Source organism: Chaetodon auriga, chromosome 23 (genome assembly GCF_051107435.1).
Source record: "Chaetodon auriga isolate fChaAug3 chromosome 23, fChaAug3.hap1, whole genome shotgun sequence".
Taxonomy (NCBI): Eukaryota; Metazoa; Chordata; class Actinopteri; order Chaetodontiformes; family Chaetodontidae; genus Chaetodon; species Chaetodon auriga.
This window is the reverse complement of record NC_135096.1, coordinates 13,550,071-13,565,179: the sequence shown is the minus strand read 5'-3', so window position 1 is coordinate 13,565,179 and position 15,109 is coordinate 13,550,071. Positions and strand designations below refer to the sequence as shown.

The window sequence follows — 15,109 nt, the reverse complement described above, 5'->3', positions numbered from 1 at the left end:
CATGTGCCATGCTAAGAAGAAAACTTTTTGGACCATTTTTCGTTGTTAATGGCTTTAAGTAGGCTAAAAGTCCAACCCATGGTCACCTACTATTTGGTAATTCACACTAAACACAAAGTTTTGATGATAGCACTGGATGGAAAGTGAGTCATTACAGTTCTTGCTATTCCCTAACAGTTGATCCAGCAGCTGTCGAGACATTACAGTCTGAAATTAAGTGTCTGTACAAAATAGATCTTAACAATATTAGCACTGGTTAAGTGAAAACTGCTGGAGGCGATCGATAAGAAGTCAGGGTATTATTAAAGTCGAGGAACCTTGAATATTTGTCCCATATAAAGCCACACAAGTATGACTAAAGAGTATCTTATGAACTTCCAGTCTACCCTGAAAATAGAATATGCTCCTGAGTGTAAATCAAAGTCGGTCACTGACCACGGGGGCTGCTCTTATCAACACTTCTGGCAAAGGGAGTGGATAGTGTGCACATTCAACCCCAGGTGAGTACCGGTGCAAATCAACAGCAGCAAACAAAGATGACGGAAAGGTTGTCCTTGCACTGAATTTTGCAAGTCACCCAAGATTTAATGATGCAATGTTTCAACCTACCATGTCTTGAGGCAAATGGACAAACCAGTGGAAGCAGCCACAGGCCATGTATGTATGCAATGTAAAAACATTTCACTTGTCTTCCACTATTCAGTGTTAATAGCCCCATAATTAATGTTAGCTTATACTTTACTTGCAAAATTGACTCACTGTTGGTCTGTTTCTGCTTTAGTTTGAAAGAAACACAGATGTTTCTTGAATAAATGGTAAAATCAAACTTGTAATTTTAACTGATAAAGACCCAACTTGAAAGTAGCCTAAAGCTATGGCTTTTCATGCTCAAATTGATGTGCAGTGCCTATTGTCAGTGTCTAAGAAGACTGACATACATACTGGTAATCGGAGTCATTCAACTTTTATTAAGAACATTTGAAAAAAAAAACAAGTACAACTGAACATTTTTACATGTCACCAGCAGAAGCACTTTGTTTTAGTGCAAACAGCATCTTGTCTGTTTACTGTTACTTCAAATCTATTTATTTCAAACAGATCTTGAAAGACAGATTCAGAAACATTACCTTATGTAACAGTGTTGCTTTTAAAATCTCACTACAGATGAAAATAAAATAAAGAGTGTAATACATTATTTTATTACGCACATATAGTTGTTAGATTTGGGCGAGTGTCAGGGGAAGAGTGGAATTCACAGAAGATCTAGGGAAAGTGGCTCTGATATTGTTGGTAATTTTACAATTACAATTTTCCCAGTCGCTTTAAATAAACATGTAGCCTGCTTTTGTAATTGATCCCCAAAATGCATTGGTATGGCTAGGCATGACTCAGATCACATAATTACAAGTGTGAATGTGACACCAAAGACAAATTTCTCAATTGCAGCACACAAACAGCTCTATCAGTACAAAATAAAGTAACAGAGGGTTTACTTTAGAGAACATCTGTTTAAAGGACAAGTTAACAAGGCTGAGAATCTGACCAAGCATTCTGTACCTTACTGTTTAACCATACCATTTTTCAGTATTCAGTTGGTACTCATGCCCAGCCCTATGCATATCTGTGTTTATGAGAATGGCCAACTTTCAAAGCAAGGTTACTATTTTACCAGATATGGAAATAATGAATGGAGACAGATACTGTCCAACTGCTGGTCGAGGAGCCTGTTAGTAGTAGCATCAAGCCAAGTTCTACTCATTGTCTATTCTGAGGGTTCTGACCTCATTTGACATATTACTGAGCCGTTGTTTGAGTTTACGCTGGGACGATTCATAATGATCTGACAGCTTTCGAAATTTGGCCGTTATAACATCCAAATCGGTTTCAATCTGGTTGACTTTGTTCTCCAAGTCTTTCATGTCAGTAGCAGCGACCAGGGATTCATCGATGAGATTATCTTTCATTAGGATGGCCCTTCCCTTGTCTTCCAATGCAGTTTTAGCGTCAGGATACTCAATGAGGGCCTCCATCAGATCGTCTTTGGACAGCGCAAATAGATCGGAGTAACCCACACTTCGGATGTTGGCTGTTCTGCGGTTTCCTGCCTTACTGCCCTTGATACCAAGGATACTGATTTCTCCAAAGTATGCCCCATCACTGAGGACCACAAACTGGGTAACTCCATCATCTGCTACGACAGCCAGCTTTCCTTCTTTAATGATATACATTTCCCTGCCAATATCCCCCTTCTTACAGATGTAGTCACCAGGACTGAAAACTTGAGGCTGCAGCTTAAGGACCAACTCAATAAGCAAACCTGCTTCACAGTCTTGAAAGATGCGGACTTTGCTTAGGGTCTCCAAATGCACGTTAATGGCTATTTCAGCCTTTAGCTTGTCTGGCAGATTCTTCAGCACCAGCTTCTCATCACAACTTTTCTCCTCTGTCCACAGGTAGTCAAACCACTTCACCACCCTTGCCTCCAGGTCTTTGGTGACCTTCCGAAATTGCATATACTGCTTGATAGAGTCAATCTTCGCCTGGAACTCTACACGTGCAGCATTCATATTGGAAATCATGGCACCAACATTGCCCACAATGGTGGCAAAGATCAGAACCCCAGTCAGGAAGTCTGCTACCACAAAAAAGTATTCAATATCTCGGACTGGGGGTGGTGTCTCACCGATAGTGGTCAGGGTAAGAGTGGACCAGTAAAAGCAATAGATGTACTGCCTGGCCAGGCGAGCAAACTCAGGATTTTTCATGTCTGGGTATACCCAGGTGTCTGAGCCAAAGCCCAGGACCTTGGAGATGGCAAAGTAGAGGCAAGCATTCCAGTGAATAATGATGATGATGTAAAGTACAAGATTGGCAATTCGGAAAATGTTGGGGAAATTGGTTCGAGTTTCAGTCCGGTCAAAGAACTCAAAGAGTCGGGCTGACCTGAAGAGACGGTTGAACCTCCACTCTGGGTTGTCGATTCCAATTTTGAGGAATACAACATCAGTAGGAATTATTGATATGATGTCTAATTTGAACTGGCGTGTCTTCATGTACTTTTCTTTCAGGACCTTTGCATCCTTTACAAGTAGTCCTTGCTCCAGAAAACCTGTTGACACATTGGAATGTGATTAGGGATATCGGACACTAAAATTTTCCTGTAATCACAAACTGCACAATTTCAGCAGATTTCCTGTCGCTGACCTGTCCTGGCTCTCACAAAGGTATCAGCGTAGTAGAGGGCATCTGAAATGTAGTCGAAAACCATCCACAGTGTTGTATTTGTATACTGCAGCTCATTAAAACAAGCCCTAGAAGGAAGCAAAACCATTACAAAGACCTGTGCAACAACAATACTGTAAAGAGGAAATACAAAATGCTGTAAATTCAGACCTGGCCACCAGGAGCATCAGGTTGTAGAACACTGGGATGGATATCATGCACAGCCAGTAATAGTATGTATCTGTGGCAGGGTCCAGGATCCACACCTCCTTTCTGAATGAGACATTATTATTTTTATTATTTTGATAAAAAGCATGTTCATACCCAGAAAAGTAAGGTTCTGACAGAGGTTGTTAGTATCAGTACTGATACATTTAATAAGTTCAACCAACAGTGTGTTCTGCCATGCTTGTACTAGTAACTACTACCTGTCTGTTATAATCCAGTTTAGAAAGATTAACGTCTGGCAAGGGTTAGAGTCTTTTGTCTTTCCAAATGAAGATGATTTTTGTGCAACTGAACAGATTTGGATCTTTATTTTTACCTTTAGCACAGGTATGTAGATATCACTATATAGATATATTATTTTACAATGATAAATCAAGTAGAGATCAGATAGTTTAACAAGCCTTAGAGGCAAGAATACTAACTCTACATTGACTTTTTAATGTTACTGCCACTGTTATCACTGCTTAACGTACTAATTTCATGTTTGAAAATAATGTTAAAAACCTTTCAAAAGGATTGAGAAGCTGTTTCCAAAACTATGACATCTAAACAGGAGTTTAGTCCTGAATATTTTTGGCGTGGAATCTTTTTTGAGCATTTAGATTGACTAATGAACTTCAGGTAACAGCATTCGTGCAAATGTTGATTTCAGCCTTTTTATCTCTGCTGCCATTGGCAGGCCCAAATGAAAACTTTAATCTGAGATTTCAAAGTTCCCAAATCTCTATAAAATTATGAACAGGGTGTCTAAAATATTTCCATTCGATGGAAAGTTGCACCCCAAGAAAATAAACTAGTATGCGATACTTACACTTCTTCCTTTTTATCATCTTTTTTAGCATCCTTTTTGTCATCTTTCTTGTCGTCCTTTTTGTCATCTTTCTTGTCGTCCTTTTTGTCATCTTTCTTGTCGTCCTTTTTGTCGTCTTTCTTGTCATCTTTCTTGTCATCTTTTTTGTCATCTTTCTTATCATCCTTTGGCGGTTCCTTCTTGTCATCTTTTTTGCTGTAAATATCCATAAACAGAGACAGGTGAGATGAATATGTTTTATGTTGTCGTGTAATAGTGTCACAGAGCCTTTCGGGGGCGCTGTGATACAGTACAGTCATATTACTGTATGCTGCATATGTTAAAATGAGGACATGTCCTCATGCAATGATCACTGCGTCGTCACTGAGTTTAACTGACGTCTGCCCGTGTGATCAGCTGTCCCATGTCATCCCTGTTTTATCATAGACTATGAATCATGACCAGTTCCCTCATCCTGGTGGTTTTACTGTGGGACAGGCTCCTGTGACATATCAGGAGCATGTGTCCACACTGAGTATCTGACTGAGTGAGGCTGTGCACTGGCCCAGGTGTTGTGTTTACTGTCCTACTCAAGAAATCGTCACAATCAGCAGCAAGACTCCTTAAACACTGATGCTCTATACTGCAACATCGTGGTATATCTGAATAAGATTTTCTCTTTTTGGCAAAACATCATTCATTCTGTTACAAATTTGAAGTTTCAAGGCCAATCAGAGAGAAGTCAGATGACATCATGATGCTCTAGAGCAGAAGACAGCATACAATGGTTTATTAGTGGCCTTAAAATTCAGTGGTGTGGCCCTTTACTTTAAATAGTCATGCATGTAATGAAACACCATGAGGTCAAAACTCCTTTGGTCAGAAAATATGTCAAATTTTCATGGCTGGATTATTTTCATGTGCATGTTTCTTTTTCCAAGAGATTGGATGTTGATGTTATTAATGTCCAATAGTCTCATTTCTTTACATGGTGTATAAATCTGCTGGAGCAGACGATCTGTCTCCATCATTCAATGAAGTGGCATGATTAAAGGCATGCCAGAGGATCAATATATCATCTCACCCATCATTGTTGTTGCAGTTGTTTGCATTTTGTGCAGCCAGGTGCCACCGACCATCACTGGAAAGGAAAACAATAAATTTATAACCCAGACATACAGTAACTATCAGAATATACAGTATGTGTCAGACAATTTCTGTAACTTTCCAAAACTGAGGATCAGACATTCCCAACCATTTACCCAGTGATTGATCAGCTGCGCAAAGTTGAGAAAGCTTCAATCTCAGCTCTCTTTTTTCATTCTTTATTGAACTCCTTCGAACACTTTCCATATTAACAACTCTGTGAGACACTAGGACTGTCTTCCACAACAGAAAGACAGTCTCTAAATTGCCTTTGCTGAGGCTTCTCCCATACGATACTGGGATTGTCATTTTTTATTTAAATAATTTGATATATTTGTGTTACTTGTGAGGAACTTGTGTGCCTTGATCTTCGGACATGGAACATGTGTGTCTGTCACATGAATTAATGCAAATGGCTTGTCAGGCTTAGAAAAATATGTCTGTACCCAAGTGAAACAATCTGACTTACAAGCCATAATATGTTTGAATAATGACTGAGGTGCATGTGGCACTGGACTCTTGATCTAACATATCAACGACTCATCGTACTGTCCCCTTGCAGTGTGGCCCTCCAAGGTCAGGGGTGTGGTTGCAGACTGTTACGACCACCGCCGTTCCCTCCCCGTGTGTGTAACCCTTTCGCCTCGTAGTTCCCTTATGTTGATAGCAGTGTGTCGTCTCCGACTCGTGGTTGGCTCCTGTGGAGGGGAGGCGTGGCCTGCTTCATCACCCGCTCTTGCGCTGACCAACCTCGCCAGCTGTCACCAAGACGCACGGCTCGCCACATGTGCGTCTGTATCGTTAGAGTTTTGTTTAACACGAGGCATTTTAGTTGTGTTGAGAGGAGCTGGGCCAGGAGAGATTCAAATACTGATCCCGTTTTGCACGCCTGGTAGGAAAAACTCACTGTATTAGGTTAAACTAGGCACAGGAGTGCTGACTCTTTTGTATTTATGGTTTACACCCGTAAAGTATAGAGTTTGGTTTTATCTCCTCTTGTTTGTTATACACTTATAGTGGTTGACTCAATTTTAGTGAGTCCTCTTTTTGTTCCATTTATTTCTTTGTGTTCTTTGCACCCTTCGGCCCTGTCTCCTTTAACTTTACTTTTGTAACTTTATTTTACCAATTACATCTGGTTTATGTTCGTTCCCTTTACCATCACGAGCTAAGGGGTCGTAACACAGACGTACAGCTCACCTTCTCTTACTCTCCATGTTCTCCTCTGAGCTCTGGCTCCTGCAGCCAGCCTCTGCAGGGCCAACACTGCTCCTCCCAAAGCGCATGATGTGTGACCACCTTGGAAAAGAGATCAAAATGACCTTATTTGTTTATCAGCAGGGTACACATGATGGATAGGAAAAGATGGACACAATGACATCTCTATGTATGAGGGATTTGTTTAAATAAAAGGATTTTTCAGTTTGTAGGTTGTATTATGTCTGGACTCAAATATCAGTTTTCAGCACTATGTGCATTGTCTGACAGTAAATGGAAACTTTCCCTGATGTACATCCTGGTGTCCCTGAATTGAAGTGTAAGCACAGAGTAATTAGTGAGACTTACCTGGACAATAGTCCCGTTCCCACTTAAGATGCCTAATGCAGACTGCCCACCAGCCTGGAGAGGAGTAAGACAGAATGATTAGCTCACATTCACAAAAAATACAGGTGTTACGCATAGATCCATGTCTCTTGACCATCACCAGTGAGACGTTTTTGGTTAGTGGTTGGATTGTTATGAAGCAAAAATGTCTCCTAAGATGCCACAGGCTGTTCAGAAAATACAAGTAATGCATGGTATTTCATAAGCGTGTCAACGGGTTGGATAATTTGATTAACTGAAAATTTGTTGCAGATTTTTAACCACTAAAATACGATTTTAGCTAATGTTGGTCTTGCGTTATTATACGATGACACTGTGTGTCAAAATGGGATTTGAAGAGCTTTAATAGTCCACTGCTTTAGGTTATATTGTGCTCGATGATGCATCTTTTCCTAATGAAGTTGTGCATAAGCAAATTACCACAAACTAACACCAGGTTCAACTGACGATATGAAAAAAAATGCTTCTCTGGAGGGTTGCCGCCTCGCTGTGGTGAAGAAGCTTGCGTGTACCACAAACCCCAAGAGTGACACCATCTCGAGATTAGCTCCTGGTAGGATCACCCTTGGTGGTTGAGGCAGGGTACCAGACAAAGCGCAACTCAAGAAAGACCTCAACAGGGATCTAGATCACCAACTAGCTCACAGGTGGTGGGTGAGGTTGAGTTGCTGGACTCTTGAATCAAGGCAGGTGAACTCTTCAGCACCTCCATGCATGACTAAGGAGCCCTTCTCAGGGTCCACACTGCTCAACCCAGAAGAGGAGGCTGTCAAGAGTGTCCTAAAAATTGTTTGTCTCAACAACTTTCTGTTTTTGACACATATGTTACGACTGCAGCCGTAATTCTTGTTAGTTTTTTGTCTGTTATCCGTTGCCTTGTCTGTGTACGTGAAATGTTCCTTATGCAGATTGCAGTATGTCATTGCGGAGAGATGATTGGTCAATGCTTTTCAATCGTGTGTCATTGCGGAGAGGTGATTGGTCAATGCTTTTAAATTGTGTGTCATTACGGAGAGGTGATTGGTCAATGCTTTTCAATCGTGTGTCATTGCGGAGAGGTGATTGGTCAATGCTTTTCAATCGTGTGTCATTGCGGAGAGGTGATTGGTCAATATTTTTCAATCCTGGCTGTTTCCGGAGTACCTGCTATAAAAGGGTTCAAGATGGCGGTCGTCCGCTGGATAGCGGTAGGTGTTTCTCATCTCCCTCTTCTCCCAACTGGCCACACGACACGTTGCTTTGCTTATCTCAGTGATGTTCGTTTAGTAGGGGTGAGCTGCCAGTTTTGTCAAACCAACTTTTATCTTCTGTTTTGCTTAGTTAGGGAGGTAAGTTGGTTCCTTTGCTTTTGTTAGGTAAGTTATATCCTCCCCAGTTAGAATTGTTTTGTTTGTTGTTTTGGTCTTGGTCCACCCTGGAGCCATTTATTGCCTTGAACCTTTTGTTCATTAATTTTCTTTTGTAAATAAATCTAGTAATTCTGTGATAAGCTTGTGCTCTGGATCTGTGGCTACTTGGGACCTGGGGAAGATGGGGGCTTTGGTGTTGTGTCTGTGCACCCCTGGCGTAACAATAGGGATTGGGGGCTCGTCCGTTTTCTTTTCGTGCTTGGTTTCTTGGTAAGTTCGGTGAGTATATTTGTTTCTGAGTGAGTAGCCCATCATTAAAAAAAATTGATGAATGCAGAAAAAAACAGATATGTTGGTTGTGGCCAAGTTTTCTGATGTGCAGGTGCCTTACAGTGCCAGAAAAGCGGAGCTCAAACGGGTGCTGTGTGAACAGTTGGTAAGGGTGCTACCAAAGCTAGCTGATCCGACTGGCTGCTGGTGACGCGCCGGTGGCGGATGCGAGAGCAGCGGAGGTTGCTGGCGCGCTCGCTGCTGGTGTCGAGCCTGTTGCGCCCGGTGGTAGTATGTCCACAGAGGATCTCCGTTTGACATTACAAAAAAAGCTCCTGCTCTTGACATAAGTAATCACATTGCATTAGTGCGTTTGAGCGCATAGCAGTTGCATTAAATTGGCCCAAGGAGTCCTGGTCGCTTTTGCTCCAGTGCAAGCTTGTGGGGAAGGCTCAGGAAGTCTGCGCCAGTCTGTCTATTGAGGAGAGTCTTGATTATAAAACGCTAAAAAAGACTGTTGCAGGCTTGCGCATGTGGGCAAGAAAGCGGAGACGGTCAAAAAATTCGGGTCAGTGTGTGGATATGGTCGGACCAGGTGGAGGAATAAGCAACCACATCATCTAAATAGGCCTCACAATTTTCCACGCCAGACAAAACGATATGCATGAGCCGCTGGAACGTAGCGGGAGCATTGCGCAACCCGAACGGCATCACGGTGTACTGGAGGAAAGAATCGGGGGTGACAAAAGCAGATATTTCTGAGGCCCGTGGTGTTAAAGAAACTTGCCAGTAGCCTTTTAGCAGGTCTAACTTGGTCACAAATTTAGCAGAGCCTACTCGATCTACGCAATCCTCCATCCTAGGGAGTGGAAACTTTTCTTTGAGGAGCCGAAGAGGACCGCGTACGGTATGGCCGAAAACTAAATCACACGGACTAAAACCTAAAGATTCCTGAGGAGTTTCACGAACAGCAAATAACAGCAGAGGGAGTCCCTCATCCCACTCTCTGTTAGACTCATGGCAGAACTTTCGCAGCATGGATTTAAGCGTTTGATGAAACCTCTCAAGTGCACCTTGGGACTCTGGATGGTAAGGACTGGATGTTATGCGTTTCACTTTTAGCTCTGTCATCACTTGTGCAAATACCTTGGACATGAAATTTGTGCCCTGCTCAGTTTGAACAAATTTAGGAAGGTCAAAAGTTGAAAAGAATTTGGTGAGCGCTTTCACCACAGGTTTTCAGAGTGCGCGTTGGGATGGCCTCGGGGTACCGCGTGGCAGCACACATTAACGTCAAAATGTACTGATGGCCAGATATAGTTTTTGGGAGCGGGCCCACACAATCTACCAGCACCCGTTCAAACGGCTCTCCGAGCACAGGGATCGGATGCAGGGGGGCTGGCGGAACAGGTTGATTGGGCTTCCCCGCAACTTGACAGGTGTGACAGGAGGGGCAGTATTTCGCCACATCGGTTTTTAACCGGGCCGATAGAAATTGCGCAGCACGCGATGATAAGTCTTCTTAACACCAAGGTGTCCAGCTAAGCTGGAGTCATGTGCAAGACTAAGCACTTGCGGTCGGTAGTCCTTTGGTACTACCACTCGGTGAACGACATTTATCTCACTGGAGTCGGGGCTCCACCGTCTCATCAAAACATCATTGTCTAGAAAAAACACCGGTTGTCCGTTTCCCTCCGCGGCTACAACAGAGGACAGACACAACGATAGAGACGGGTCATTTTTCTGAGCATCAATCAGCATTTCTCTATTCACATTTAAACCTAGTTCTGAGTCAGCTGGAAAACACTCAAACTCGCTAACATTTAACACATTTTTCTCACTTTCAGTGGTGGGAGACACTAAAGAGGAGGGTTCACTCTCATCCTATGTAGCCAGAAACGAATCAGACAAATCCACAACTTCACCCATTTTACGAGCCTGGGCGCGCGTAATTGCGCACACAGGGAACACACTTGGCACAGAGACAGAGGCGGGACAGCAGGCAGACACATCAGTAACGGGCTTGTCTACGACTGCGGGCAGAGGAAACATTTTTTCTCCGGCCAAATCGTTACCCAAAATAAAATCAACACCGGCTATCGGAAACCTAGGACGTACGGCAATCTCAAATTTTCACGACAGTAAGACACAGTAAGACTGTGATGAAAAAGGGTAGAATGTGACTGAGGATGCATGATTGTTTTGCCGCAGTATCTCTCAAGATAGTGACAGGCACTGGCGTTGCATTATCCCCCAAAGAAACAAAACCCTGTGAAATAAACGGCCTAAATTCTTCATCAACCTCATCTTTCTCCGCGTCAGTTTCTGTCGTACCTGTGGAGAGCGGTTCAGTTTCAAATAAAACAGCAGATGAGGGAGCTTTTACATTTCGGGAGTGTTCTTTTTTCCTCAGAGCGGGACAGACAGCGGTGAGATGTTCTGGCTCATGGCAATAAAAACATTCACGGCTCTCACCCGCGGTTGGTGAGATGCTTTTACGCGCAAGCTTTGGGGACTGGTTTCGGCGCTCCAACTTTGCATTCGAAACGCGAGGTGCCGGCATAGAAAAAACACTTTTATCCGTTAAAATAAACTCGTCAGCCTGCGTGGCTGCATTAGTTACCGATGACACCTTCTGCTCGTTTAAATAGACGACGATTCGCTCAGGGAGACATTTCTTAAATTCTTCTAACAGAATCAATTCACGCATCTCCTTCATAGTTTTGACATTAGATGCTTGGCACCACTTGTCAAATAACACACTCTTGTCGCGCGCAAACTCGACATACGTCTGGTTGGCAGTTTTATCGCTATTTCTAAACTTTTGTCGAAAAGCTTCAGGGACAAGCTCAGCGGCTCATGCGTTGGTGCCTTCTCCTGCAGGATTTTAACCTGCGAATTGTTCATAAGATAGGCACAGAAAATGTGATAGCGGACGCTTTGTCTAGATTTCCCTAAACTAAGTGAATATTAAACATTATGGGGAGATGTTTAATTCTTGGGTGTGGGGATGTTAGACCATAGTTGTAATTTTTATTTGTTTTTTTTGTCTGTTCTCCGTTTTCTTGTCTGTTTTCATGTAGTTCTCCTTATACAGATTGAAGTGTGTTATTGCGGAGAGGTGATTGGTCAATGCTTTTCAATCCTGGCTGGCGGATTGGCTGTTTCCGGAGATATGTGCTACAAAAGGGTCCAAGATGGCGGTCGGCGGCTGGATATCGGCAGGCGTTCCACATCTCCCTTTCCCAACCAGCCACACGTTGCTTTGCTTATCTCAGTGATGTTCTTTTAGTAGGGGTGGGCTGCCAGTTTTGTTAAACCAACTTTTATGTTCTGTTTTGCTTAGATAGGGAGGTAAGTCCTGTGTCTTTTGGTTCCTTTGCTTTTGTTAGGTAAGTTATATCCTCCCCAGTTAGAATTGTTTTGTTTGTTGTTTTGGTCTTGGTCCACCCTGGAGCCATTTATTGCCTTGAACCTTTTGTTCATTAATTTTCTTTTGTAAATAAATCTAGTAATTCTGTGATAAACTTGTGCTCTGGATCTGTGGCTACTTGGGACCTGGGGAAGATGGGGGCTCTTCGTGTTGTGTCTGTGCACCCCTAGGCCGGGCGTAACTTTGGAGCCTAGAATGTACACACTCCTCTGAACTCCTGCAAATGGCCAGATAGATGAGCAGTCTTTGTAGCAAGAAAATTACAGAGGTTTAGCATTGGTACTGCATCCCTATCTGAGACCAGACTGGCAGAAGGAGGATAATTGAAAGAAATAATTGACACGGCTCCAATTGGTCAACAGCTCTAAGCAAAACCACATGAAGAAACAGCTTACATGAAGGAGCTACTTTCCATGAAGACAATCTTTGACAGTCTACCAGAGTCAAGCAGCAGCAAAGAAAGGAGAGAGCCCCCACCAAAAGGTCTCTCCTACATTCCACTTCCAGCAACTCCTATCATCGCCCATCCTGCAAGAACGTTTGAGATTCCAGAATTGGCTTCTTCAGCCACTTGAGTGATTGTTGATGCTGATGAATGTGAAAAATGGAAGAGACAGGGTACATTTCACAAATTGTGGTCTTTAGTTGAAGGTATGTGGATTTGTCATAACAAGCAAACCACAGGTGAAACTATTAACATTAACAAGGCTCCATTCCAGCATTTATTGCAATGCAATGCATTGCGTTAGAATGCTTTTAATGACAGGAGGGGACTCCCTTAATCTGGAAACTGGTTTTATGGTAGCTGTGACCTCATGTCCGTTCCTATAGAACCTACAAATTCAGTGCTAGTCATCTGGTTTAACTTTCACAAGCAGGGCTGTAGACAAGATGAGGTCTAAGAGTAGTATTAAGACCACCGCTGCTTTCAGGCCGACTGGCAGCAGTGGATTTGACTTAATGGCTCCTGTACCTCCTGCAGACATGAGCTAAAAGAACACCAGAAGTAGAATCTGTAGCCAGACATACATAGATAGGCAAAAGGTTGGAGAAGCTGGCTGACTGACTCTGGCTTGTAACCAGAGGTTCAGTGGTTCCATTCACACCTTTGCAAAGCATTAAACTGGTAACTTTCTCCAGTGGACTGAACATGCTGGTTTTGATTTACACACTGAGTTTTTACATTTTTGTTTTAATGCTGTTGTAAAGTCAGTTTCATATTGTGGTCCCAGAGAAACAGGTTCTGTCCTGTTTTTAACTAAATGTGGATGACTTTGTCCAATTTCCCTTGTAAAAGAGATATGAAATATCATTGTCAATAAACATACTTTCCATACACAGTCTGCATACAGACGCTTCCTTTTGAGCAGGCCTACATTCATACCAATCAAAGTAATTTTCAGTGTAAGTCCCGCTGATTCTATATACAGGCAGTGAAACAGCTTCTGTCTGTCTTTAGTCCCATTAGCTCAGCATGTTTCTTCTTTAGCGCTGTTAATTCAAATCCTTCTCTGCCAGATTATATTGGCTAAAATTAGATTTTCAACCCAGTGTGACTTGTTAAGCTCAGGACTTCAGAGTTGTTGTTGTTTTTTTTTCCTCCAACAATCACACTATATCACTGACAGCAAGCACTATCTACTGTGTGAACTTAGCTTACCTGAATGTGAGCGATGATGACGAGCAGCTCAGACAGTGAGGAGAAGTCAGAGCTCGCTCTGAATTAATTCCATATTGTTTGTTCTTCCTCCTTCACGTCAAACATAAGACCGGCAGGAGAGCTGCAGAATCATGCTGGACATATAGATCTTGTTGTGAAAGAGTTAATATCTGTCTTCTAAGACGAGTCACAGGAGCAAACAACACTTGTGCTTTTCCATAGGCAAGATCTTCCCCTGCTGTGGAGGAGTGATTTCTGTTCATCCACTATGCACCACCTCTTAACTGAGGATAAGGGAGGGGCAGGACGGGAGGAGGGAGGAAATAACAGTTTTCTATGCTATCAAATTACCTGAGAATCAGCCAGTGTGAGTGGACGCTAAAAAATAAATCTGAGTGATAAAGTATATCAATATCATGACACGAAACAGGATATTGTCTGGGATTATCCGCAGAATGTCTCAGTTTGTGTAAAAAATATTCTTTCAGTGAGATTTTAAACATACGCCTCAATATTAATCTAATTTTGACCACAAAATAGATCTCTATTGTCTGCAAGTTTACAGTTTCACAGCTCAAATTAAACAATATGGCATGTTTTAACAAAGTTTTCACAGTTCACAACTAATGGTAAGCAGATTTTGTTTGGACTAAATGGATTTAATATTCTCTGAGGGATGGAAGAGGAAGTCTTGACTTGATTCAAGAGAACATAAAAACAAGAAAACGCTGACATAGTCCACTCATTACATTACGTTTATTCAGCTGATGCTTTTATCAAAGCAACGTACAATAAGTGCATTAAACCTTAAGGATGCAATCCAAACATTAGAATAATCATGCAAATACACCAAGATTTTGTTCAGTGATATCTGGGCACCCCTCGCAGTGAGGGAGTATCGAGCCAGTTGGTGTGTGGTGCAGTGGATTAGCTGGCGTTTGAGCACGTTCTGGGTGTAGGATCAGCCTGAGCCATTTGCAGCACAGTAGGCAAGCACCGGTATCTTGAATCTGAGTAGCCAATCAGATCCAATGATGCAAAAGAAAAGCTTAAAAAAAGGACGAATCATAGTTTCAATTCAATTTGTAACCCCTGTGTTCGTATTCTATCCTCAACATAGTTGACTAACCTTGTGTGACTGTAGACTTCTTTTTTTAACCCTGTAGCTGCATTATAATCTCAGAAAGTATTAAAGACCCCTCTCAAAACACTTCTGTGACATGACAATCTTAAATGAAGAATGACTTTATGGACATGTCATGCATCCGTTCTTCCTTCTTTTTTTTTTTTTTTGTTTCTGTTGTACGTTATGTTAAGTATCACTGGATAGATAAACAGGAGTGATTTGGGCCTGAGCCACCTCAAATTTATATCCCTTCCAGTCTCAGAAAATCCTCTTAGCATGT

The 15,109-nt window shown here is 42.3% G+C and overlaps 1 protein-coding gene across 1 annotated transcript; it reads right to left on the bottom strand.

Annotated features, from left to right (window-relative positions):
* Window positions 1–1,018: 1,018 nt before the first annotated feature.
* Window positions 1,019–13,932, bottom strand: LOC143315699 (cyclic nucleotide-gated channel alpha-3-like). Its single transcript, XM_076723034.1, has 8 exons — window positions 13,704–13,932; window positions 6,953–7,006; window positions 6,587–6,685; window positions 5,325–5,381; window positions 4,262–4,456; window positions 3,394–3,495; window positions 3,205–3,311; window positions 1,019–3,109 (listed from the first exon to the last, which is right to left on the bottom strand). Exons 3-8 carry the CDS (start codon window positions 6,670–6,672, stop codon window positions 1,752–1,754), a joined length of 1,905 nt encoding a protein of 634 aa, XP_076579149.1. The 5' UTR covers window positions 6,673–6,685; window positions 6,953–7,006; window positions 13,704–13,932; the 3' UTR covers window positions 1,019–1,751.
* Window positions 13,933–15,109: the final 1,177 nt, after the last annotated feature.